This window comes from Marmota monax, unplaced genomic scaffold, assembly GCF_021218885.2.
Source record: "Marmota monax isolate L192 unplaced genomic scaffold, Marmota_monax_Labrador192_F-V1.1 WCK01_AAM20220418_F8-fsc00087, whole genome shotgun sequence".
Taxonomy (NCBI): Eukaryota; Metazoa; Chordata; class Mammalia; order Rodentia; family Sciuridae; genus Marmota; species Marmota monax.
Genome location: NW_026693476.1, coordinates 6599279 through 6626831, shown reverse-complemented (window position 1 = coordinate 6626831; position 27553 = coordinate 6599279). Strand labels below are relative to the sequence as shown.

Sequence of the window (27553 nt, the reverse complement as noted above, 5' to 3'; positions counted from 1 at the left end):
GCACCACATAAAAATAAATAAATAAAATAAAGGTATTGTGTCCATCTACAACTAAAAATATTTTTTAAAAAATGAATAAAGTAACAATGAATGTTGGCAATGATGTGGGGGAAACACTCTGAGGGAAAAGATCTTGAAGGACCTCTAGATCTGAAGCTTACGTGCAAGCAATGAAGAATACAACCTGTGGGTTTACCAGTGCCATAGAATAGAACAAGCACGGAAAATCTGTGAAATTTTATCCACGGCATTTGGCTCTGTTAACCTCTGAGAAATCTTGAACCCTGCAATAAAGTGAAGGCCAACCTCACCTAAGAATCCAGATGTTTCCTAATCATCCTGCTTTCAATCTGCAATGTTGAACTATTAGGGAAAGATGAAGTGATGTCCTGCTTCAATTTTCTGAACAGATTGCAGTGTGATGTATAAAATATTCTCATTTGTTTTTATATTAAAATGTGTCCTATTTTTAAAAATTCGCCTATAATCTCAGCAGCTCAGGAGGCTGAAGCAAGAAGATTGTGAGTTCAAGGTCAGCCTCAGCAAGTCAGTGAGATCCTGTCTTTAAATAAAATGTAAGACAGAGCTGGATATTTGGCTCAGTGGTTAAGTGCCCCTGGGTTCAATTCCTGGGATCAAAAAATAAAATAATTTTAAAAATTGACAATCCTGCTTGGAAAGAAATTCAGAAATAAAACACTTGCTTAGAATGTGTGAGGCTCTGGGTTTTCTCTGCAGCACCGCAAAAACTAAAAATAAATTAATGGTCCTCACTAGACCTTCTGTAAAACAGTTTTCTTTTGCTATGAAATTCCTTAAGATTTTTATTGTTGGATTATTATACTGCAAATAATTGTTTACAGACCTATGAACATTAGCATCTATTTATTGGCATTTTTAAAATATCTACTCATACAGCTTATCTAAAGCCTAATTTTGCAAAGCCTGGATGTTTTTTTTGTTTTTGGAAGTAGGGAGTGCTTTACCTCTGAACCACAACCTCAGCCCCTGTTATTTTTCAGTTTGAGACAGGATCTCACTGAGTTGCTTAGGACCAAGCTAAGTTGCTGAGCCTGGCCTCAAACTTGGAATCCTCCTGCCTAAGCTTCCTGAGTAGCTGGAATTATAGGCCTGCACCACCACACCAAGTCAAAGCCTGAATTTTAAATATCTGTTCTAGAAGTCTACTAAAAATTCTTAAGTTTGTCCTGTACTTAACCTTTCAACACGGTTTCCTCCTCAGATGTCCGGCTACTACTTAACAATGACAATCTCCTCAGGGAAGGAGCAGCACAGTAAGTATCTTTTCTAAATCCACATACAATATTATTCTAACATTGGGTAAATTGGCACCCTGGAAACTAAGTTTAAAAATACTTCAAAATAAAGCAATTGGTCTTTTATTTTATTTTTCTTAGAGAAAACATGTGCCCCACAAATGTTCTTTACTTACTTGAAGCTTATTATGTGAACTTATTTTTTATTCATCCATTCATTTATTTTTGCTGTACTGGGGATTTAATCCAGGGCCACTCTACCACTGAGCTACATTCCTAGCCCTTTTTATTTTTTTTACTTTAAGATGGGATCTCGCTAAATTGCCTCAAACTTACAATCCTTCTGCCTCAGGCTCCTGAAAAGTTGGAATTACCAGTGCACTCCACTGTGCCAATTTATTTTTGTGTTTGTCCAGATTCTCCCTATTAGAGCAGAATTTAATGTTAACTATTATGTTTTCTTCTATTTCATGTTGTTGTATTTTTGGTTTTGTTTTTGTTTTGGTGGTAGTGATGGGGATTGGTCTCAGGTTCTTGTGCATGCTAGGCAAGCACTCTACCAACTGAGCTATATCCCCAGCCCATGTTTATATTTTTAAACTGCTGGTTATAGAAGGATTAGATTGCTAATCAGAATTGATGTATCTCAAATTGCCAAATAATAACAGATATTCATAAAGTGCTTTAATAAAATTAACAATAAGATAAAAGCTTTCAACCTTATTATTCATATCGTTGTCAGGCTAACTAACTAATCTTTCTAAAACATCATTTTGCCCTTGTCCTCAGAAACATTGGGGGGGTTATCTTTTTTTTGTATTCTAGAGTTAAATCTAAATGCTGTCAGTCTTTCAAAGCCTGCTATTATTCTATTCATGACTCTCCGCTTCAGTGCCAAGTTTCATTTCACTTATTGTCTACCCAACTGTCCCAGAGTTCCTTTTAAAAAAAAAAAAAATTAATAATGACTGAGAAGAGGTGGGATGAGGAGGTCAAGGATATTTTGATGTAAAGGAAAAATAACTACCATAAAATCATTTTGGCATGATATGTAATTTGTTTATATTTTAGCTATAGAGAACAGTTTGTTTGTTTATGTGGTACAGAAGATTGAACCCAGAGTCTCGCACGTGCTAGGCGAGCGCTCTACTGCTGAGCTATAACCCCGGCCCCTAGAGAACAGTTTTAAGAGCCGCTACCCAGGAAACAGGAAACAATCTTCTCCTGCCCTGTTCTGCTTCTTTGGAATTCATTTTGGGACTATGTTCTGTGTATCTATGATTTGCATACCATCACTGTAATTGTCATCATGAATGATACTCTAGTTACACATTTATTTAGAAAAATAAGACACATTGAAGATGCACTGAATCTCATCTGTATCTTTCAATGGATGGTTATCCAGTGTGAATGCTTCTAGTAATAAGGAATTCCCTATTTCGCAAAGCAAGTTCTTCAATTTCCCTGCCACGTTGGTCCTAGTTTTATATCTGAGAGCTACCCAAATTAAATCTACTCTGTATTTCTCTTGTCAAAGTACTGCTGAAGTCTTAGGGGGTTCTGTGCCACTTAAGAATGAGTGCAATTTAAGCCTTTTTTCACAGTTCTAAAAATTAAGACTGAGTAGAAGAAGTTGGTAAGTAGTTCAGATGTTTTAATTGCACTGACTGACATTAAAGCTTTATTTTATATGTATAGATACTCCGCATCTTACAGACTGTAGGTTTTTGGAAAACCTTTCTTTTAAGAATTTTTCTAAGCCCAACTACTTGCTTATAGAGATGAAGGATTCAGTTTTATTTCTATAATGAAATGCTTCAATCTCTTGACTGCAGTCTTCATAGTTAGTGCTCAGTAAATGTTGCAGTAATCATCATCATCATCATCACCTTCTATATTAATTGAAGAAGTTTGGATAGATATGAGATTTAACCCTTTCCTGGATTTCCACCTATGTTTCTAACCACCAGAACCTTTTCCTGATAATTCACAGCACTTCTGATATAAATAAGGTATTGTAGGTTGCATTGAAGAGTGAATTTTCCTCCAAGTGAGATAGGATGTTAATAAGAGTAAACATGATGAGTCTTAAATTTTAGAATGATTACTGACTATGATTATTGTAATCACTATGTATCAGGGCAGAGGCTGAAGTAAGACAAATATTTGCAAGAGCATTAGAATAGTTTAGGGATAGATAGTAGGTGTTTGCACTAGAGTGGAAGCAGTGTGGGTGAGGGAAGGAGTCAGATTCTGAATATACATTCACATAGAACCTGTAAGATTTACTGATGGATTGGATGTAAAATGTGAAAGAGAAAAGTCAATCACTCCTAAGTTTTTGGCTTGAGCAACTGATAAACGGAGATTCTAATAGTACTTTTAAATTTTTTTTAACAGTGCATTTGCCCAATATAACATGGACCAGTTCACACCTGTGAAGATAGAAGGATATGAAGATCAGGTAATAATTGCCCATTAGATAGACTATGCCTGACAGGTAGTTGAGATGATAGAAACCAAAGCTGATGTATGAATTAAGTGCTGAATAAATTTATGTCTTGGCTTTCAAAGTTTTAAAAAATATTCTACACATTAGGAAATTCTTTTCTCTTTCTGCTGATACTAGTTGTTAGTTTTGACAAAAAAAAAAAAGAGAGAGAGAGAGAGAGAGACAGAGAGAGCGCTGCCCCTAATATGAAGAGAGAAAATAAAAAGATCTTAAAGGTTTTCCAGCTGTCTCTAATTCTTTTTGGTAAGAATAACAGGAGACATTTTTATTCAATGGGGAAATAAAAGCATTCATACTGAAATGTAGGCTACTTTAAGTTCCTTTAGGAATTTGCTATTTGGGAAATAGGAGATTTTTACCTTTATATATTTTTAAATGTTCAGTATAATGACTCTGAAATTTTTTCATAAAATATAGAAAAAAGAATACCAAAGTGTACAAAAGTACTTACATAAATATTAGACAAACCAAGAAATGATGGGTGTTTAGGAGGGGGGCAATTTATAGGATAAAGTTGACTTATAAATATAATATTTTCATAAGAATGAAAATGAGACTTGGAAAAATCAATATGAAAGAGAAATTTGACTTAATGAAAAACTGCTTTCCTCAATTTTATTTACTTGTTTTGCAAAATGTGATAACTATATTTTTTATAGTTACTCATAATTTTAATTCTTCTTTGGAAGGTCTTAATTACAGAGCATGGTGACCTGGGTAATAGCCGATTTTTAGATCCAAGAAACAAAATTTCCTTTAAGTTTGATCACTTACGGAAAGAAGCAAGTGACCCTCAACCAGAGGAAGTAGATGGAGGTTTGAAGTCTTGGAGAGAATCCTGTGACAATGCTTTAAGAGCCTATGTGAAAGATCATTATTCCAACGGCTTCTGTACTGTTAAGTATCTGTCTGCCTATTTCATTATCAGAGTGTTATATTTCTTACATTTACCTTATTGCTTGGGAACTTTGGCCAACCAAACATCACTTCTTTCTTAGTTATGGTCTCTGTATTTTATTCCCTAAATCTTTTTTTTTTTTTTTTAATATTTTTTAGCTGTCAGTGGGCCTTTATTTATTTATTCATTTATTCATTTATTCATTTATTCATTTATTCATTTATTTATTTATTTATTTATTTATTTATATGTGTTGCTGAGAATCAAACCCAGTGCCTCACACATGCTAGGCAAGCGTTCTACCACTGAGCCACAACCCCAGCCCCCTAAATCATTTTTGAAAGGAGTATAAATACATGAAAAATTTCTTTATAAAATCACAATGCATAATAATTTTGAATTTCTATATGTTCTATTTCATATTTATCTTATTTACTTATGAAAAAAATTGCCTTACATCAAAAATTAAGTTTTTAAATACTTTAACTTAGACTTAGGAAAAAATGTTAAAATTGTTGGGAGATCTATTGTCCACATTTGTGTCTTTTTGGCATAGGCATTTATACACAAAACTACTTCTGCATAGTTAAGATATTTTTCACTAGATAATCAAAACTGTTTTGAAATAAACACTTTTAGAAATCCAGAGTAATTTTATTTTTATTTTTTACTATCTCTTGGGCTCTAACTAATAAATTTGGCTCTAACATGATTTCCCCTTTATAATATTGTGACAAGAAAAATATGTATAGAATATTTAATTTTTTATTTGTTTGTTTTGGTGGTGTTGTGAATTGAACCTAGGGTTTTGTGCATGTGAAACAAGAACTCTACCAGCTGAGCTATATCACCAGCCTCAGAATGTTTAATAACTTTTTATTATTGTATTTTAAACTTATATCAATTTAATAAAATCATGATGTTTTGAATTATGTATACACTGTGGAATGGCTAAATTGAGCTAATTAACATGTATTACCTAACAGGTTTTTTCTTTTTAATGAGAATGCTGAAAAATCTAATCTCTAAGCAATTCTCAAAAACAATACATTAACTAGACTATTTTAAATATGTGATGATGATGAGTTAAATGGCAATATAGAAAGTTAGTTAAGAGCACTTACATTTAAACTTTAATAACTGGTTTGAGTCTTAGCCCTGTCACCTAACTAGCTGTGTGACCTTAGGTAAATGACTTAATAGTTCTATGTCTGTTTTCTCATTTGAAATGGAAATAGTTCTTACCACATAGTATTGATGTGAAGATTAAATGAGTTAATGATGCATTTACAGTGCTTAAAACAGTGGTACAAAGTAAGCCCTGCCTAAATGGTAGATAACATTATTATTTATTTATTTATTTTTTTAATTTTTATTGTTGGTTGTTCAAAACATTACATAGTTCTTGATATATCATATTTCACACTTTGATTCAAGTTATTTATTTATTTTTTTAATAAAGGAGAAAACCCATTCTGGTGGATACCAGTACAGAATTCCTTTTTGGAACCTAGTATTGCAGTGGGAGACTTGATACACTTCCTTTTAGAAATTGGCTGTTCGATCCTAAATATACTTTCAATTTGTCATTTGTTACCTATTCAAAGTTTGTCATTCCCCATTCTTAATTTGGAGAGTTTCAATGGCAAATAACCTCAGGGGTCTTTTTTCACTTCTCTTAGCTATCAAACGAGCAACACAGTGCTGGAATTTTTCTAATGGTGTCTACTATACACTAGTTTTCTATATCCTTAGCTGTCTTGCTTAGTAATCTATTTTAGTAATTTCAACTCATTATTACCTATCACATTTTCTATGTGGCATTTTCCAGACAATTCTTATTTGTCCTAGATGGGCATCTAATCCCCAACGTTTTATTAGGTGTGAGTCTCACATAAAATCTTTTTCTCTTCCCTCCACACTGAAAAACTTTTCCGTTATACTTGAATTTGAGAAAGAAAGGTTCTTACTCTTGGTTTCGTACTATCCTGTGTACTTTAAGACAATTTCGTATGACTTTGTTTTCTCTTCTTATATAGTTCTCATTACTTAGAAATGTTCTTATTTTTCCTGTACTTAATGGAGATAAAACTTTAATCATGATAATTCCTCTAAGTTGTTTCTCTTCATCTTGCTGTTTCTCCTCTGTTTTCTTCCTTACCCTCCAAATCATTGGGCCTTCTTCCCCTACTAGTGCCATGTCCTCATTACTCATCCACTTATGAGCCTTTGAGTTTTATTTTAGTCTCCATCCTATAGAAAGTGCTCTCTGAGAGTATTAATGGTTCCTGAATCACTTGATCCAGTGACCATTTTTGTGGTCCGTGACTTCTGTTGCTGTTTCATACTGAACCCAGAAAATAGAAATGATCTTTTGATTAGACTGCTATTATCAATACCAATTAATTCTTTTTACTTTGTCTCTAATTTTCTCATATCCCAAAACTTTTAAAATACTCTTGAAAGTTCATAGCCCACTAAATATAGGGAAAGTAACACAGACTTAGTGTTAGAAAAACAATGTGTTTGGGTTTTATCTTCACCACTTATTCTCTTAAGAAACCTTGGACAGAAACACCTATGAACTAACTTCAACTTTACCTTTTGTGGATGATAAACATGCCTTTTGTTTTATTTTGTTGTTGTTTTACCAGTTTTATTAGAGCAAAAAGAATAATATGTGAAAACATGTTATGTGAACTCTAAAATTCGATGGCTTCTTTGCATTCCCTAGTAATTGTTTCCATTTATTTCTACTGTAAGGAAGAGTTGGTGTAGACATTTCCATCTAGATTTCCCAGTTTGTTACTGATACCACCATCTTCCTAGTCATCCAGATGTACAAATACTTTGGCCCTTCCTTTTTTTTTTTTTTGTTTGTTTGTTTGTTTGTTTAACCCTTCAGTTACAATATATTGCTAAACTTATGCATTCTGTCTGCAACCCTTCCTTTTCATTACCATTTGATACTACCCTAGATTATGACCTAAATTAATTTATGTGGTCTTCTAACCAGCCCTTTTTTCCTGTATAACAGTATTGGTCATTCTCCAAAAATAATAGTGCTGGTCGTATTCTCCCAAAATAATAGTTTTGGTCATGTTGTTTTACTCTCTTTCTGTCTCCCACTAGTCTACTTTACACATACCCTCTAACCTGATGACCTAATTGCCATTCACTTAACAAATCCTTGATTTCATGCCTGAGCTGTTAACTGGTCTTTATTCTCAGTCTCTGCTTATCAGAATCTTATCTGCTTTATAAAGCTCAGCTTAAATGGCATCTCCATTAAACTCTAAGCCGGGAGCAATATTTTCCTCTATTCATTGTACCTCTCTCTCTGTTATTGTACCTCTGTCTCTGTTAGAATTTAACAGAATCTGGGGCTGGGGTTGTGGCTCAGAGGTAGAGTGCTCACCTAGGATGCGTGGGGCACTGGGTTCGATCTTCAGCACCACATAAAAAAAATAAAATAAGGGTATTGTGTCCACCTACAACTAAATATACATATATATATATATATATATATATATATTTTTTTTTTTTTTTTTTTTAAAGAATTTAACAGGATCTGGTTGTGAGTGCTATGTTGTGCTTATTCTATCTGTCTCAAGGATTTAGCACACTGCTTATGTGCATTGTCTGTCATTTAGATTAATTGTGTTTTTCTAGTCTGATTTTTTTTTTCCCCAATAGGTTTATGCTAAAACTATAGATGGGCAACAGACTATTATTGCATGTATTGAAAGCCACCAGTTTCAGCCTAAAAACTTCTGGTAAGAAATAGATATTCTCTTTTGTTTGCATCTAATTATTTTGTAGAGAAATCAGCAATTTTTATCTATTTTGAGAATTTTTTTTGCTGCAAACTGCACAGCAGTTAATTCAGATACCAGACGAGGTGATAAGGAGATGGAAACAAGACAAATAGAGAAAAAGCTGGGACCCCATGGTTCTCCATCCCCTGATGAGGGATGGACAACCCAGAACCAGTTCAGCGTGTTTATTATATAGGTTTTAACATCAAAAGGATTCGTTGTGAGAAAGTTTCTTAAAGTTCTTAACAGAACCAAAGTGGAGGGTATAAACAGCCCAATTAGAAGTATCAGCTTTTGCCCATAATTCTCCACCTGTGGGCAGCTGTCATTAGAACCCAAGGTTAAAAACTGATAAGTCCTTGGCTAGCATGGAATTTCCCTTTGAACAGGGCATCACCACAGCAGCTGGGCAGTCTCAAATCTAGGCCTTTGCTCAGAGAGTTCCCAGGAGGGACATCAACAGACAGCTCAAGGATTATATAATTCATTCGCTGCTCCCAACATTTATTAATTTATCATACATCCTAGTCCTTTTTATTTTTGAGACAGGGTTTCACTAGGTTGCTGGGGGTCTTGCTAAATTCCTGAGGCTAGCCTTGAACTTCTGATTCTCCTGCCTCAGCAGGGTAAATTTTTTTACTTAAAAGATTTTAGTTCACCATCTATGAATTTAGACATTATTTAGATTCCTTCCAATTCTAATTTGGTTTGGGGGTTTTGTTTTCTCCCCAATATGTGGGATTGAACCGAGGGGTGCTTTACCACTGAGCTACATCCTAGTTCTTGTTATTTTTTTGCTTGTTTGTTTTGAGACAGGGTCTCACAAAGATACTGAGGCTGGTCTTGAACTTGCAGTCCTTCTGTCTTAGTCTTGTGAGTCACTGAGATTACAGGAATGTGTCACCACACCCAGCTCCAATTCTTAGATTCTATAGCCATATCTTTTTAAAAACTACTTTTATATTAAGTGAGAACAAATGATTAATATTAAGTGCCCAGTTGAAATTATTGAGTTTTACTTGGGTAAGGGTTAGTAATACTTGAGTTGATTATGTAACTCAGCATCCTGTCCATTTTCAGAAGAACCTACCATGAACAGAATGGGCATGGTTCACTTCAAAGCAAACTAAGGAAAAGTGGAAATCCAGATAATTTAGAAAGCGATTATGGTCAGGCCACTTGGTTCCAGACTTAGGTTTGAGTATGCCTTGGGTTTATCAAATTGGAAATGACTGGTCCCCTCCTCCCCCACCCCTCAAAAATTTTTTTCAACTTTTTGGCCTCAGTGGTAAATCACCTCTTTCTTGTGCCTATTGCTAATTCTGCAGCACTGTATGTGTATGTTTTAATAGGAATGGTCGTTGGAGATCAGAGTGGAAGTTCACTATTACACCACCTACAGCCCAGGTGGTTGGAGTACTCAAGATTCAGGTAAGATTCCAACATGTTCATTGATCATGGTAAAAAGTTTACATTTTTGGTTTGGGAGTATGACTCAGTCTGGCCTAATATGCTTAAGACCCTAGGTTCAATCTCCAGCACTGCCTAAATAAATAAAACTTCACATTTTAAAATAAACATGCAAGTTGGTCTTTGTTCTAGAATTAAAATAAGTACTAAATTATATACAGATGCAAAGAGAGGTGGATGGAAGTGAGTAGAAATAAAAGCCTTCCTGGGGAGGTAGTTAAACAGAGATCTATTTTGGGTTGATAAAGATAATTATGTAGAGAATACTGTTTGCTGGTTATTTTTTTATCTGGTACTAAGGAGCGAACTCAGTGCCTCACACGTTTGAGGCAAGCTCTCTATTGCTGAGCCACAATCCCAGCCCTGTTTTGTACTTGTGTGTGTGTTTGGGGGTGGGGGTGCTGGGGATTGAACCCAGGGTCTTATACATGCAAGGCAAGCATTCAACCAACTAAGTTATATCCCCAGCTCTATACGTAAACACTTTTTAATATAGAATGTCTGGTCACACTTTGGGAGAAGACTTACTTCATTTTTATTATCTTTTAAAAGTCACAATGAAAATTATTTGAAAGAGACATTAAGATATTTAGGCCTAGCAAGACACAGTGGCACATACCTGTAATCCCAGTGGCTCAGGAGACTGAGGTAGGAGGATCTAGAGTTCAAAGCCAGCATCAGCAAAATGAAGGCTCTAAGCAATTCAGTGATTTATTTTATTAGAGACAGGGTCTTGCTGAGTTTCTTAGGGCCTTGCTAAATTGCTGAGTCTGACTTTGAACTCAAGATCCTTCTGCCTCACACTCCATAGTTCCTGGGATTACAAGCATGTGCCACTGCATCTGGCCTATGTCACACTTATTTTTATAGTGTAATTTCCCGTCAAATATTTGGTTTTCAGTGATTTTCTTTTAACTCCCAATTAAGGTTTTCCTGCCAGTCAGATCTATGTACCACCTGCATATTGATGATATTTGTATGGCCATGTCTCACATATTAAGTATTAGGATCCATTAAAACTCCTTGGTTTTCAGAAAGAAACTAATTTTCCATGCTTTTTATTATTTTTAATATTTCTAAAGTGGGATCTTATTTATCTTTGTAGTCATAATGTCTGGCCCAGTGCCTAGAATCAAAAACACAAATTTTTTTGTTGTTTTTGTTTTTGTTTGTTTTTAAATATTTTTTTAGTTGTTGATGGACTTTATTTTCTTTATTTTTATGTGGTGCTGAGGATTGAATCCAGTGCCTCATGCTTTTATGTGGTGCTGAGGATTGAATCCAGTGCCTCATGCATGCTAGGTGAGCACGCTACCACTGAGCCACAGCCCCACACAAATGTTTTTTGAACTTAAATTTTATCTGGTAAGGAAAGAGGTTTTGTTTCTTTTTTCTTTTGTGCAAGATTGAACTCAGGTTCACTTTACCAATGAACTATATCCAGCCCTTTTTATTTTTGAGACAAGGTCTCATTAAGTTGCTAATACTGGCCTCAAATTTTCCATCCTCTTGCATTAGCCTCTCAAGTCACTGAGATTACAGGCATGCACCATCAAGCCCAAAGAATTCTTAAACTGGGCTGGGGTTGTGGCTCAGCGGTAGAGCACTCGCCTAGCACGTGTGAAGCCCTGGCTTCAATGCCCAGCACCACATAAAAATAAATAAAATAAAGATATTGTGTCCAACTACAATTAAAAAATAAATATTAAAAAAAGAATTCTTAAACTTAAATATTCTGTGAATTTTATTTTAATACTACTATGAATTATCATTGATTGTGTTAATTATTCAGAATTGCTAAAGCATGAATCTGTGCATTAAGTAATAGGATTCTATATGAACTAAACATAAACATAAACTTGATCAAATACTTCCTCACACAGGTTCACTATTATGAAGATGGAAATGTTCAGTTGGTTAGCCATAAAGATGTACAAGATTTAGTAACTGTTTCGGTGAGTATGCAATATTTAACGTCTTTTTCACTTTTGTCTTTTTTACTTTAAAAATTTTGTTTTGCTCTGGAGTGCAATCCATCCATTATTTGTTGTTGTTTTGTTTGTTTGTTTAGTTATATATGACAATAGAATGTATTTTGACTTATACGTACCTGGAGTATAACTTCCCATTCTTGTGGTTGTGTATGATGTGGAGTTACACTGGTCGTATATTCATATGAACATAGGAAAGTTATGTCCGATTTATTCTATTGTCTTTCCCATTCTTAACTCTCCTCCCTTCCCCCTATTCCCAGCCCACTTCCTCCTCCAATTCAGTGAACCTCTGCCCCCCTCCCCCACAGTTGTGAGTCAGCATCCACATATCCGAACACTTGGCCTTTCATTTTTTGGTATTGGCTTATTTCACTTAGCATGATAGTCTCCAGTTCCATCCATTTACTGGCAAATACCATAATTTCATTCTTCTTTATGGCTGAGTATTATTCCCTTATGTATATGTACTGCGTTTTCTTTATCCATTCATTTGTTGAAGTGCACCTAGGTTGGTTTCATAGCTTAATTATTGTGAATTGAGCTGCCATGAACATTGATGTGGCCATGTCACTCTAGTATGCTGATTTTAAGTCCTCTAGAACATTGCCGAGGAGTGGGATAACTGGGTCAAATGATGGTTCCATTCCAAGTTTTCTGAGGAATCTCCATACTGCTTTCCAGAGTGGTTGTACCAATTTGCAGTCCCAACAGCAATGTATGAGTATACCTTTTCCCCCACTAGGGACTGAACCCAGGAGGAGTACTTAACCACTGAATCATATCCCCACCCCACCCCCTTTTTTTTGAGACACCATCTCGATAAGTTGCTTAGGGCCCGCCTCAAACTTGTGATCCTTCTGCCTCTGCCTTCCAGGTTGCTGGGATCATAGGCATGCACCACCACATCTAACAACATAGAAACATTTTTTGTGGGTAATAACTAACTTTCCAAAGCAAAAAAAAAAGTAAAAAGAATAACATTAATTTATGTCTTCACAAATTGTGTAATATCTGCCTTAATAAAAGACAGCTGGATTCTCATATCAGCTTCATACTGTAAGCCTCACGGCGATAGTCACTGCACATCATGAAGTTTCTAAGAAACTGTATTGTAGAAGCATGAGAGTAAGAGTGGAAAAGGCAGGGCCGGGGCTGTGGCTCAGTGGTAGAGCGTTTGCCTAGAATGTGTGAGGCACCAGGTTCGATCCCTGGAAAAGGCAGACATCGAGCTGGAATGTAACTCAGTGGCAGAGCACTTGCTTAGCAAGCAAAGGTCCTGGGGTGCGGCCCTGAGGGCATTGTTCATTTCATCTTTTTTTTTAATATTTATTTTAGTTGTAGTTGGACACAACACATTTATTCCACTTATTTATTTTATTTTTTTTTAAAGAGAGAGGGAGAGAATTTTAATATTTATTTTTTAGTATTTGGCGGACACAACATCTTTGTTTGTATGTGGTGCTGAGGATCGAACCCGGGCCGCACACATGCCAGGCGAGCGCGCTACCGCTTGAGCCACATCCCTAGCCCTCCACTTATTTATTTTTATGTGGTGCTGAGGATCGAACCCAGGGTCTTATGTGTGTGAGTCGAGCTCTCTACAGCTGAGCCACAACCTCACCCCTGTACATTTCATCTTAAAGCAAAAATATTTTTTCAGGGCATTAAGATTTAAAGACACAGTAATGACCTCTTCGGACCATACTGTGATAGACTGGAAAGTACATGGGGTTTGTTTGTCTGGTTTTTAGTTTTGGTGAAGACCTGGATTCAGATTCTATTTTTATCATTCAAAAACTGTATAATTTTGGACATATCATTTGAGAGGATTCTATTTTTATCTGCAGAATGAAGGTGATGATAATAAAACTATTTATTTCACAGGATAATTCTAAGAATCAAAGGAGGTAATATGCATTGGAACGCTTGGTAAACTAGGATTATCATACCAGAGTTAGTTAATATGGATTAACTTTTCAGCATCTTTTTACTTAGTGCTTGCTTGTTTGTTGTGGTACTAGAGATTGAGCCAGGGTTTTGCTCTATCATTGAACTATTATCTCCAGCCCCTTGTATTTATTTTCAAAATTTTTATTTTGAGGTAGGGTTTTGCTAAGTTGCCAACGCTGGCCTTGCAGTTCTGATCCTTTTGCCTTAGCCTCTGGAGTTGCCACTGTATCCAGCACAAATGAATTTTTAAATATGTAAGCACTGCTTGCTTCAGTGGCACACACCTATAATCCCAGAAACTCCAGAATCTAGAGGCAGGAGAATTGCAAGCTCAAGGCCAACCTTGATAACTTAGTGAAACCATGTCTAAAAATTTAGAAAAAGGGCTGTGCTCAGTAGCAGAGCACCCCTTTTGCTGTACTCAACCAATAAACAAGGAACCAAATAATTCATTCATTTTTTTTCTTCCTCTTTCTCCATTAGAATGAAATCCAAACTGCCAAGGAGTTTATTAAAATCATAGAGAGTGCAGAAAATGAATATCAGGTAAGAAGACTTGGAACTAATTTTTCTAGATCCTAGTGCCATATTTTTCTGTTAATATATTTGTTAGACCTTTCTCTCTTTTAACTTGAATGCCTATGCTGTTGAGTCAGACCTTTTAATCTGGTATTCTGCTTGAAATTAAGGTTTCAAGTTTGGAAGAGACCATAGCTCTAGTTTAAGCAATATAGATGATCTTCTTGGCTCACTTCAGAAATTGATGAGGAGCTCACTAGAAATAATATAATCTATCCTGTCTAACTCTTGTAATGTAAGCGTGTCCTTTGACTAATGAGTTACTTTCCTATTCACAATCAACCCATTTCTGTTCAAGTAACTAACCTTCAATTATCTGTTGCAGACTGCAATTAGTGAAAACTACCAAACAATGTCAGACACCACATTCAAGGCCTTGCGCCGGCAGCTTCCAGTTACCCGCACCAAAATTGACTGGAACAAGATACTCAGCTACAAGATTGGCAAAGAAATGCAGAATGCTTAAAGGCTGACTGTAGGATTCTTCAGTATGTAGAAAGAAAAGGATTCAACATGTGGTCATATGATAAATAAGTGATTTATAAACAAGAGTGATATTTTGCTAGGGCTTTCAAAGTTAACAGATTTTTTTAGCCTCATGAAATACTGTTGAACCTATAGCATTGACTTCATCTTTTTGTGTTCTCTGCCTTGTATTTTTCTGTTATCACTATATCTACGTGTAAATCTTTTTTTTTTTTTTCCCCTTTTTGTTAATTCTGCTACAATTAGTGTTGAAGAAAGATCCATCTATTCTGGGGTCATTTTACTCTTTAGAAAATTTTCCTAGCCATGAAGTCCTGTTACTGATTTAGACAGATAATATACTCAGTACTTTTACCCTGTGCTCCAAAGCACTTCTGGTACTTCAGTGCTTTTGACTGATCCACCAACAGCCAAGGAGGCTCTGCTACAAATCGTAGCTAAATGGAAGACACATTCATCCTTCTCCCTCTGACTGCTTTGATCATCATTTATAGCATCTCATAACTATGGTTTTCAAAAGTTTGGATTGAGGCTTTTCAGGTCCATTTTGGGGGGCAAAGGAAGTTTTCTGGAAATTACATGACAGCTAGCTTCTCTGGGGGGCACTCATTTTTAAATCCAAAGACTTGAACCACATTCCCTGCACATGGAATATGTTTGCTTTCTTCATTCCCTCATTGTCTTCTTCCCACTTAGTACCATTGTAGTTATAGACATCTGCATTTTTAGAAGAGTTTTATTCATGTATTATTTTTTTAAGTATCCAAGAACTACGGACATACTGTGGATGTAGTAGAGTATAAAACTTGAAAATGCAGATGCTGAAGGAATAATACGTATCTTGTGCTTTAACACTTTGTGGCAGGATTGTACTATAAGCAAATGAATCAACTCTGTAAATCACAAAAACTTAAGATGAACCAAAGTGAAAAGGTAACTTCCAGGCAGTATCTTTCTACTGTAACCTGTTATTTAAGGGAATACTAGTGTTTTCTAAATAGGATGTAAAACTTGTTCCAAATTACTCTTCCTCAGTCCTGCCTGCCAAGAAATAAAGTGTAACTGTGATATAGCAACCCTTCCCAGGTATATTGGCAGGTATGTGTGTGATCTCAGAATACACAAGTGACATAGATATGATAGGACAACTGGTAATGGTGGATTCATTTACATTGTTTACACTTCTATGACCAGGCCTTAAGGGAAGGTCAGTTTTTTAAAACCAAGTAGTGTCTTCCTACCTGTCTCCAAATACATGTCAAACAAGAAGGGTGTTTGTGCTTCAGCTTTGTCTTTGCTCAGTAATACAGTCAAGCAAGAGTTTGTTTCCAAGTGAATGCTGTGTAAGCATTTTTGTTTATTTCAAATAAAATATATTTGTATTATTTGTCATTCATACTATCCATCCATACCACACTATCTTCTGTATCAGGTAGTTCAATAGAAATATACCCATTTTGTTCTAAAAGTGTCTGAGCCTCTCTCCTTTTCGATGCATCTCTTCAACCTTTCTTAAGAAATTCAATGTATTTGATCTTGTTTTAACTTTCTTTTAGTTTCTTCTGGGATATGTTTTTCTTCTGTACAACCTCCTCTTTTGATTTAGGAATAGTTTGTTCCTTTTCATCTCTGTAGTGAAGTTTATGATTAGGTTAATCTGACCATGAACTCTGGTGTGCAGCAGTACATGTTGGGTGCTTTGTTCACCTGGATCTGTTCAGTGATCAGAGAATCGTCACCTAAAGTTCAGCATTACTTTTTGCATTTTGGGGACGTTGGGGGCGGGGTGCCAGGGATTGAACTCAGGAGCACTCAACCACTGAGCCACATCCCCAGCCATATTTTGTATTTTATTTAGAGACAGGGCCTCACTGAGTTGCTTAGGGCTTCACTAAATTGTTGAGGCTGACTTTGAACTCGGCGATCCTCCTGACTCAGCCTCCCAAGCCGCGGGGATTACAGGTGTGCACCACTGGACCCAGCTACTTTCTGCATCTCTGAGCATATCAACAAAAGTTCATTCTGTTTGGGCCACCAACCCTGTGTCCAGCCCCACTGTTTGGCCTGAGCACACCTACCAACTCCACTGTAATACCAGAATATCTTTAAAGTGACAACTTTCAGATACTTGATGGCTTTTTGGATAGTCATATCCTTGATGGTTTGAGCAGTTTAATGGTATTATTAAAGTGAATATGCAGATTTCAATCTTTTGGATGATTTTGTAGGGTTTTCTAGGTCAGCTGAGTAAGGAATCATTCACTTCAGGCTGCTTGCAGGAAGAGCCCTACTTTCAACTATTATAAATGCAGTAAATATCAAAGACTTGGAAAGACAGCTTTTTTGTTGTTGTTGTTGTGTGTGTGTTAGCAAAGTAGGGGCCACTCTCCACCCAAAAGCTACCAGCGAGTCAAAAGTTTTGTTTGAGATTTATATTAATGCCCAAAAGAAAAAGTTATCTTCTCTACCCATTATGGATGGCAGTCACTAGGCAGGAAGTAGAAATTATAGAATTCCTACACCTGGAATTTGGGTAATATTTCACATTGCCTTAACTTTAAATGCTGCTTTCCTCTCCTCCAAGTCTGGTTTAGCTACTGATGACCTGTGGGAAAGGCTTTTTATCCTGTTTCCCAACAGAGAACCAGAGGGAGTTTCTTCACCTTCCACCCAAGGTCAGTTCAAATTCCCACCTTTTTGAAACTTGTAATGCAAACAAGTTTCAAACATTCTTACCTTTAACTTGACAAACCTTGTCAGCCTATCCCAAACTATCTTATTGATTTCCTTATTCCGGAAAGACTTTAAGAGTTGAAATCTCAAGCTATCTAAAATCCTTGGTTGCTTGTGTAAATGCTAGGAAATCAACCCTCCTTGCCAACTCCTGCAGAGACCCCCTGACTTTCTTAACCTTCTTCAGCAGAATAATTGCTTAAATTGTGCCTGTTTTAGCACACAATGATGAAATCACCCTACGGTATCCGGGGCCAAAGGCTTCCCATAAAGGAGTTTCCTATGAGGCCTCACCTCTATATCTGGGTTTGAAATGACACTGCTGAAGGCCATTTGTTTCATCTGAGCCTCCTTTGTCTCTGTTGTTTGCCTAGTTCTAGGGCCAGTTCTGTTTTATAATCAACCAAAGCTCTAGATGCTAGACTCAGATATCTAAGTTCATGAGATAACTTGGCAAACCTTGACACATACTGTCTAAATTCAGAAAAGAAAAGACCAATTTATACATCTGAATGCCAATTTATTAATTTAAAGTTCTATATAGAACTACCAAGTTGAAGCCAGGCATGGTGGTGCATGCCTGTAATCCCGGCAGCTCAGGAAAGGTCAAAGCCAGCCTCAGCAAAAGTGAGGCTCTAGGCAACTGAGTGAGACCCTGTCTCTTTTTTTTTTTTTTTTTTTAAAGAGAGAGAGAGAGCGAGAATTTTTATTTTTAGTCTTTCGGCGGACACATCTTTGTTTGCATGTGGTGCTGAGGATCGAACCCAGGCCGCACGCATGCCAGGCAAGCACGCTACCGCTTGAGCCACATCCCCAGCCCCAAGAGACCCTGTCTCTAAATAAAATTCAAAATAGGGCTGGGAATGTGGCTCAGTGGTAGAGTGCCCCTGAGTTCAATCCCTGGGATCAAAAAAGAACTACCAAGTGAATCAGACACTCATAACCGCCTTCAAGTTGTTCGGCAACCTACCCTGTGGAAAATCAATGAAAGTTTGGAGGGCTGGGTTTGTGGCTTAGCAGTAGAGCACTCACCTAGCACATATGAGACTCTGAGTTCAATCCTCAGCACCACATAAAAATAAAGATATTGTGTACACCTACAACTAAAAAAAAAATATTTTAAAAAGCATTCTGTTGCTGGGCACAGTGGTACATGCCTTCTCAGCAATTTAGTAAGAATCTGTGAAAAAAAAAAAAAAAGAACTGCTTATGTAGGTCACTGGTAAAACTCCCTTGGGTTCAATCCACAGTACCAAAGATAAAAGTATTCTGTTATGTATATGGATATACAGGTGATTCTCATTATTCAGAGTAGTTATATTTTATAAAGTCTGTGGACATGGAATGGGTGAATACTATGACTTGTGCCTGAATAAAGCTAATCTGAGGAATTTTCACTGGAAAGCCTTCCTGTACTTAGGAACACTAAACAGCACTCTTTGGGGCCTTTTAAAGTGGCAAAACAGCATCAAATGGTCCATGAAAAGGACACTTTTTTATAATATGAGGGCTAAAACAAGGCAGAAAAGGACATTTTTTTTTTATATAATATGAGGGCTAAAACAAGGCAGAAAAGGAAATTTTTTTTTTTTTTTTATAATATGAGGGCTAAAACAAGGCAGAGCATCAGAGTGCTGTGCCTCAGTTGGGAACTTGCCAACTTTCCACTGCTCTACATGTCCATGAAGGACCAGAAGACCACTTCAAAATGATGTGAGCCAGGCTGGGTTCCACATAAATTTTACTAAATACATGAATTTGTAAATACAGGATCCTGGAACAATGAGGCTCAACTGTTGCAGCTTCTCCTTTGGTCTGTGGTAGACTGACCAATTACAACAGTATTTTAGGTTTAAGAGCTATTTCTAGTTGCCTTAGGGAGTATAGTTTGAACAATATTGGAGAACATTCAAATTCTGAATTACACAACCCAAGTAACAGTTCGAGTAATGAAAAAACAAAGCTTCTACCTGCAAAGTAGTGTTATTGGGAGATTTACTCCATTAATAATGTTCACCAAAGTTAACTTTCAAACTGCCTTCAGTGCTGTTTGGACTCACTAAAATAAACTTTAACTACTTTGAAGTGCAAATAGATTTAAGGAAGGCTCTGCAGAAGCTGGATGTGAAAGGTGAAAACTTAATGAAAGAAGCAGTCTGGGTTTTTCCATGTGGTGGGTTTTTATATTGGTCTGAAAACCTCCCACCTCAGTATTACTTATTTGTGGCAGTTATTGAGGTTTCTCTATCATTGGCTTGTGCAATGTAAATGATATTACAATGAACCTGGGATCCTCCAAATGATAGTGCCCTCAGTGCTCTGTGCATGCTCCAAGATTGAAAAAGTCCTTTAATCTGGTGACACCCAGTTTTAGTTTGTTTTTGTTTTTTCAGTTGTAAATGGACAAGTCCTTTAATCTGGTGACACCCTGTTTTAGTTTTTTTAGTTATAGATGGACACAATAACTTTATTTTATTTTTATGTGTAATTAAATGACCAAATATGTGGCTCAAGGGTAAGAATCGCCAGCCTTTAATGAATGAAGCCTGTGCGGTGCCAGGAATGAAACCCAGTGCCTCGAACATGCTAGGCAAGTGCTCTACCATTGAGCCACAACCCCAGCCCCCAGTTTTAGTTTTAAGAAGGTAATATTTGACCCTGAAGCAGGCCACTTAGTTTGTGGGTGGGGTTTTCCTTCACCTGAAATAGAGTGATCTGTGCTCTAACAAAAACCATTCTAGACATCTAGAGCCCCCTGTGTGAAAATAACAATTACAATTCTACCTGAAGTAGACTTTCCAGATGAAATTGATTTTTAAAAAGTTCCACTGTAACAAAGCCACATAGTAATAAAATTTTTACCAGTTTTAACTACAAAACAATTGTTTTAAGGACATCCAGAAGATAGGTTTGCCCAGAGAAAGAAGGTTATGTGTTCAAAAATAATGGGGACTTAGATTTGCTGGTCAGAATTGAGCAAGACCTTGGGTTTGGGTATGGTAGATGGTAGGTTAGGTTTTTGAGATGGTAAGCAACAGCAATTTTTTGTTCACCATCTGTACTCCTCTGAGGCTTCATTGGGTAGTTGGGGGAGGGAAAAAAAAGGGTAAAATCTTTGGCTGTGCTCCTAGTTTTTTCCTCTACTTTGCATAATCGATTTCTACAACATAACGTTTCCCCTGCTTAATCTTCCTCATCCTTGTAGCTTTGATTCTCACTGACATTGCATTTGCTAAAGCCTGTTATTCCTTATTCCTGGCTTTCCTATTCTGTTGGCCTGGAAGAAGGTACAGGGTTAGCCCAGCTGGAGAATGACTTGGGTTCTGGACATTTCCTCACACTAGGTTTGATTATGTGGCCTCCTATGGAGAACTACTTGAGAACAACACAAGCTGTGATGTATTTGGAACTTCTTTTTTTTTTAAAATATTTATTTATTTATTTTTCGGTGGACACAACATCTTTGTTTGTATTGTGGTGCTGAGGATGGAACCCGGGCTGCACGCATGCCAGGCGAGCGCACTACTGCTTGAGCCACATCCCCAGCCCTGGAACTTCTTTATGATGTATTTGTATATTTGATTTAATTTTTATATAATTATCTTTATCCCATCCTGCTGTGGGTTTCTGTTATTTCTTTCTGGAGGATAAACACGCAAAAGGCTTGTTATATTTGTTTTGGTGGTAGCTCCACCCCTTTATTCGTCTAAACAGTTTCTTTTCCTGGTACTGATGCTGTTGCTGTTAACCATTTATTGCCTAACATAACAGTACCTTGCTCTCAGGGACCTAATTTTATTTTGATGACTGGGGCAACCCTTACTTAAATACTACTAACAATTAAAGAGCAATACAGACTGGAGTGTAATTAAGTGCCCAAATATGTGGCTCAAGGATAAGAATCACCAGCCTTTCAACATAATGAAGCCTGTGCGGTGAAGAAAATCACTGTTCCTCCTGGCAGAACCCCTTATCTCTCTCTCCCACATATACACACCTTTATCTCAGAGACTCCTAGTTCTTTCACCCCAAACTTCTTTGACTCATGCCTTCCTCCTTGCATCTGAGCCCGAGCAGGGAATATGGGGGAGGGGGGCGTGACGCCCGCTTGGCTGGCGTGCTGGTTTATGTCTCTGCCAGTCTGGGGGAGGTGCTGGATGAGCTGCCCTAGTCCAACTGCAGCCGACCCAGGTCCCAATCCCTGCTCTTTGCTCTTCTGCTTTTCAATAAGTCCTGAGGCTCTGGAGGGTGGGCGTGGGAGTAACCCTAGCAGAGGTTCAGAGGTCCTCCTGGGCAGTTTCGGGGGCCCTTGGCGATGGCCACGTTCTGATACTGGCTGGAAGCCAGGGGAGGGAGCTTGGGGTAAGGGGAGGGCCCTGAGGGAGGGGTCAGACTCCTTAGGAAAGAGTTAATGCGAAGAGGGGGAGGGGATAGGACGGAGAGACCGAAGGGAAGGCTCAGGTAGGGAAAGAACGGCGGAGGGAAGCCTGGTGGGGGAAAGGGAGCTTACAGGAGCAGGGGGTCAGAGGTAGGGGGATTCCCCCTTCTGCACCCTCATCGCAGGGCCCCCAACTTCCAGCCGCGGCGGCGACTTTCAGTTTCATTTCCACGGACCCTCCTGCCTGGGCCGCAGCCGCCGCCGCGATGCCCAGTAAGTTCAGCTGCCGGCAGCTCCGGGAGACGGGCCAGTGCTTCGAGAGTTTCCTAGTCGTTCGAGGACTGGACATGGAGACAGACCGCGAGCGGCTGCGAACCATTTATAACCGCGACTTCAAGATCAGGTACGGGCCGACGCACCCCCGGCCCCGAATCGTGGGCCCCGCGCGCCGCCAAGACCCCCAAGGGGTCCAGCCTGCCCGCAGCGGGGCGCGGAGGACGCAGCTCCCTGCGGCTCAGGCCCGTCCTGGGGCGGCGCAGACCTCCCTCCTGCGCCTTGCCCACGCCCCGCCAGCGCCGCCCGGAGCCCGCCCGTTCCGCACGGGCCGGGCCCCTGCGCGGAGTCCCCGCGGAGAACCTCCCGGACAGCCCGCCCCCTCCCCCGGGACCGGGCCCAGAACGGGGTCCCGTGCCCACGCGCTGCTAGCGGGGCCGGGGACAGTGCTCGCGGTGGGGGAGGGGCGCCTGCCTAGGGGCCCAGCGTCGCGGGAGCGCGGGGAAGGCGCTGTCTGGCTGCGCGGGCTTGGCGGCACCGCCACCCGAGTGTTGAGGGGCTGCGGTCCCGGGGGTCCGCTGTCTGGGAGACCCAAAGTAGGAGGGAAAATCTCAGGGAGCCCTGGAAAGAGAAAAGGGGACAAACTACGTAGGCACCAAACCTCCATTAGCACCTGTGGCTTCTCCATGGAGACCAGGGCCAGGGACAGCCTCCTAGAGGCCCCTTTTACCCTGTGGCTTAAAGGTATTTGGTCTCCTTTTCCTGTTACCACCCAAGTGAAAATCAAAGAGACTTCTGTCAAACCATAGAATTGTGTTTCCAAAACACCTCTATCAACAGGCTGCTGCCTTGGGCAGAAAACCAAGAAACAGTTTAACAGGGATGCGTATGAAGAATTGTACAAATAAATACGGGAATGGGAATGGGGGCTTAAGAACAGATCTCCTGAAAAAGACTGCGTTGTAGCCGACCAAAAGGCCAAGACGGGTGAGATACGGCTGCCATGGTTTTGTGCAGGTCTTAGACTGACTTAATAGGAATATGGTTTGGGGTGGGGGAGGAGGTAGGGATTCATATTGACCAAATAGATCATATCTGGAATATCGTTTTTCATAATTGATGTCACGTTTTTAGAGGAATATTAATGGGTGTGGGCACCATCTGAGGAAGGGGCAAAAATGACAAGGACTGCTGCATGCCCTCATAGGGTGCTAGGCACTTTAGGGATTATAAAGAAGAAAAAATACGCAATCCCAAGGGGAGCAATAAAGGCTGTGATATGCATATAATATCAACGTATGCAATATACTATGCTATGTGATAAAATTAAAAGAATGATAATAGAGATAGTAAAAGGCTGGAGGCCAGGTGCTTTGGGCCACACCTGTAATTCCAGCAACTCGGCAGGCTGAGGCAAGATGATGGCAATTTTGAGGCTAGCCTCAGCAAGTTACTGGCTCAAAAAATAAAAAGAACTGGGGATGTAGGAGAAAAACTCCCCTGGGTTCAATCCTCAGTACAAAAAGAAAAGAAAGAAAGCAATTACCTTTGGATCACTTCATATCAATACTTTCTATACATGAATTAGTCTGTTTCCACGAAGTACAACATGGCTTTACACACAGGTCAGCTACTTCTTTGGCAATAGGACTGTTGCAGGATGGGAGAGAGATCCGATCTCATCTTCAAACACTGCAAGCACAGCTGGGGATTTATAGTCAATGAGCAGATGAAGGGGTCAGGGTATAGGAATTTACCAAGAGGAAACATCAAGAGTTGGGGGGGGGGGATCTTGCTAAAATGACCTATAGGATTCTTATCAAAGGCAGACCAAATACTTACATATCAAAGGTGGAGAATAAGGAACTGATCATCATCTGTGAAGTGTGATCTTATATCAAGTGTGAGAGAATTCCCACTCAGCCAACTTAGACTTGTTGCTAAAACTGAGATAGTCTAGAAGAGGGTTCAGAGGAGCCTGGCTGTCATTTCATCAAGGAGAGTCTTTGTCACTCTAAACTGAAGATAGACAATATGTTTCACTATAGGGAGAAAACCAGCTCTGTTGGATTGCACACTGAAAACCATGGATGGGTGAATTGGGGGATTTTTTTTTTAAAGTAATTTTTAGGCTTTTGTTGTTGCTGCTGAGATGGGGTCTCAATTCAGGCTGGCCTCATACTTCTGGGCTTAAGCCATTCTCCTGCCTTTAGCCTCCTAAATAGCTGAGACTACCACGAGCGCTATTTATTTATTTTGCAGTGCTTAGGGTAGAATCCAGGGCCCTCCTGCTTTGCTCTTCCTCTCAGTGACATATTGTATGCACCTGTTTTTTATGCAAATAAGATAGTACTCCCTTTAAATATTAGAATGTGATGTAGATGGTGGCAATGACCTTGGACTTGAAGGATAGATAAAATTTCAGTACATTGTACATCAAGGAGGAGGGGGAGGAGGTTCATATCCTATTATAAGACCCAGTCAAAGAAACAGAAACGTTTGCCCTAAAAAGAGAAAAAACAGGACAAGGTAGTTTTTATATTCTTGAATATTTTATAGACTGTCAGAGGGAAGAATGTTATTCTCCTTTGTCACTCCAAAAGGCAAAAATAGACCTTGTAGACCTTCCCTTCCTGCCCACCAGGAGGGGAGATTTCTGTTGTGATTAAAGAGAACTTTCCTACTCATTTTTTTTAAATATTTATTTTTTAGTTTTAGGTGGACACGATTGTCTTTATTTTTTATTTTTATGTGATGTTGAGGATCGAACCCATCCCGCGCATGCCAGGAAAGCGCGCTACCGCTTGAGCCACATTCCCAGCCCTTCTACTCATTTTTTTATTTATTTCATTTGGCCTGGGGATTGAACCCAGGGGTGCTTTACCACTGAGCTGTGTCCCCAGCTCTTTTTTTATTTTTTGAGACAGGATCTTGTTGAATTGCTGAGGCTAGCCTTGAACTTGCAGTCTTCCTGCCTAAGCCTCCTGAGCCACTGGGATTACAGGCAAGCCCTCTGCCTGACTTCAGATCTTTCTATTTTTGAGCATATTTGCATCTGCCTTCAGTTCTCAGCATAGAGTTTGAATATAGTAGTTGCTCAATAAATGCTTACAGAATCCAATTGAATTAGTAGAGTTGATCTACAGGAGAATAGGCAAGAGGGAATAGTATGTCACCATTGTCAGTAATTCTAGGGACATTGCAACACACTCCAACTAGGTTACTTTATGGTGTCATGAAATGCTCTTCTCTCAACTCTTTCCTTTTCCAGTCTCTTCTCATTCATGTAGCAAATGTAGTTAATAAAGCTCTACTATTTGTGTGTGCCTTGGTTTCTGTCTCCAAAGTTGTAATCTAGTAGGGATTGTCAGATGTCCAGACAAATGCAATATAGTACTAAAGTGCAAGTATGGTGTTTATGTAGCTGGAGTTCTATTCTGGCTTTGCTACACAGTGGTTGCATTTGGTTTTGAACATTTATCTAATCTTCCATCTCCCAAATTTTAAGAATATGTACAATAATGCCTTTCTCTCAAGGGTTACCTGAGGCCAAAAGGAGCTATCGTTTGCTTAGCATTGCATTCCTAGCATATTGCACGGGCTTCGTAAGTAGCAGCCCTTCTTGGTACAGTGATGATTTAGGAGTCTTTTGTACGGAGTAAGGACTGATGCCTCAAAAGGTTTCTGAGATAAGATGATTCTTACTTTAGGCTCATTTTTTTCAAGAAATATTGGCCTAGTGCCTCCTATGAGCAAAGCAAAACTGCCCAGTACCAGAGATATACAGAAGGAATCTGTTTATGGAAAGGGGTAGCAGTTAAACAGATAAGTTTATATATGTACACACACACACACACAAACACACAAGTTGTAGGTGGACACAGTACCTTTATTTTATTTTTATGTGGTCTTGAGGATAGAACCCAGTGCCTCTCACACCAGACGAGTACTCTACCACTGAGCTACAACCCCAGGTAACTCTTTAATTGCTGACATAATGAGTGCTTGTAAGAAAAAGTCCAGTGTGCATTGAGAGTGTATGATAACTTGGAGACCTGATTTGGTCCAGGAATTAGAAGTTTCTGGGAGATAGTGATTTTGGAGCAGATTTTTTTTCTTCCTTTTGGTACTAGGGAGTGAACCCAGGGACACTTACCCACTGAGCCAAAATCCCAGCTCTTCTTATATTTGATTTTGAGACAGGGTCTCACAGAGTTTCTTAGGGCCACACTAAGTTGTTGAGGCTGGCCTTGAACTTGCAATCTTCCTGCCTCAGCCTCCAGAGCCACGGGGATTACTGATTGGATCAGAATCTTAAAGGATTAAAAGGCATTAACAGATTCAAGAGGCAAGAAAGGAGCATTCCAGACAGAGGGAACTACACCTTCAAAGTCTTGGGGTGACCTCGGGAGAACCTGCTAACGTGAAACCAGATGGAGGCAGAAGCTGGATGGATGTGCAAGATTTTTGTTTGTTTTGTTTTTAATCTTAACAAAGTTTCAGAGTAGAAGACTAACAAAGTAGGATTTTAGAAAGATCATCTGGTTTCTGGTGTGGATGGTGCCTTGGTGCTTGGATCTCTAGCCACAGTAAAAAGTACATTTTACTGGGGCTGGGGTTGTGGCTCAGTGATAGAACGCTTGCCTAGCATGCATGAGGCACTAGGTTCAATCCTCAGCACCACATAAAAATAAAATAAAGATATTGTATCCACCTAAAAATAAAAAAAATAATTTTAAAAAAGTACATTTTACTTTGGGGCCAAGTATATACCACTTTCACAAAACAGTATGTGATCGTGAAATAATACATAGCCTCACTCCCTGCCCTCTGGTATTTTTATTCTATTTTATCTTAGTTTTATACAAATCCTGGTCTAGCTGGTGTGGTGGCACACACCTATAATCCCAGCAATTTGGGAGTCTAAAGCAGGAGGATCACAAGTTTGAGGCCAGCCTGGGCAGTTTAGTGAGGTCCTAAGCAACTTAGCCAGACCCTTTCTCAATAAGAAGAGATGAGGATGTACCTCAGTGGTAAAGTGCTCTGTGGTTTCATCCCCAGGATAAGAAAAAATCCTGGTCTTGAACATTAATGAAGGAAGCAACTCGGAGTTTGTAAAACATGCAACTGGATATCCATTTATTTTCACTTCCAAATCTGATATTACATTCTGAAATAACCATTC

At 38.8% G+C, this 27553-nt stretch overlaps 2 protein-coding genes across 9 annotated transcripts in view; both read left to right on the top strand.

Moving 5' to 3' along the window:
- Positions 1-16452, top strand: part of Capza1 (capping actin protein of muscle Z-line subunit alpha 1) — a 41047-nt gene extending 24595 nt beyond the window's left edge. For 2 of the 3 annotated variants that reach the window (XM_046458263.2, XM_058583611.1), the window contains exons 3-10: positions 1244-1295; positions 3678-3741; positions 4479-4685; positions 8384-8463; positions 9858-9936; positions 11859-11930; positions 14403-14465; positions 14824-16376. In XM_046458263.2, the coding sequence (XP_046314219.1) occupies positions 1244-1295; positions 3678-3741; positions 4479-4685; positions 8384-8463; positions 9858-9936; positions 11859-11930; positions 14403-14465; positions 14824-14964 (758 nt within the window). In that variant the 3' untranslated portion in view covers positions 14965-16376. Of the gene's footprint in view, positions 1-1243; positions 1296-3677; positions 3742-4478; positions 4686-8383; positions 8464-9857; positions 9937-11858; positions 11931-14402; positions 14466-14823 lie in introns of all 3 variants that reach the window. The other variant, XM_058583610.1, reaches the window with a different exon arrangement.
- A 5407-nt stretch (positions 16453-21859) lies between these two features.
- Positions 21860-27553, top strand: part of Mov10 (Mov10 RISC complex RNA helicase) — a 25875-nt gene continuing 20181 nt past the window's right edge. For 4 of the 6 annotated variants that reach the window (XR_006854772.2, XR_006854770.2, XR_006854771.2 and 1 more), the window contains exons 1-2: positions 21860-22079; positions 22297-22498. Coding sequence is in view for 2 of the 6 variants with exons in the window: in XM_046458239.2 (XP_046314195.1) it covers positions 21875-22079; positions 22297-22498 (407 nt within the window). In the remaining 4 variants the exon portion in view is untranslated. The other 2 variants (XM_046458240.2, XM_046458242.2) reach the window with 2 other exon arrangements.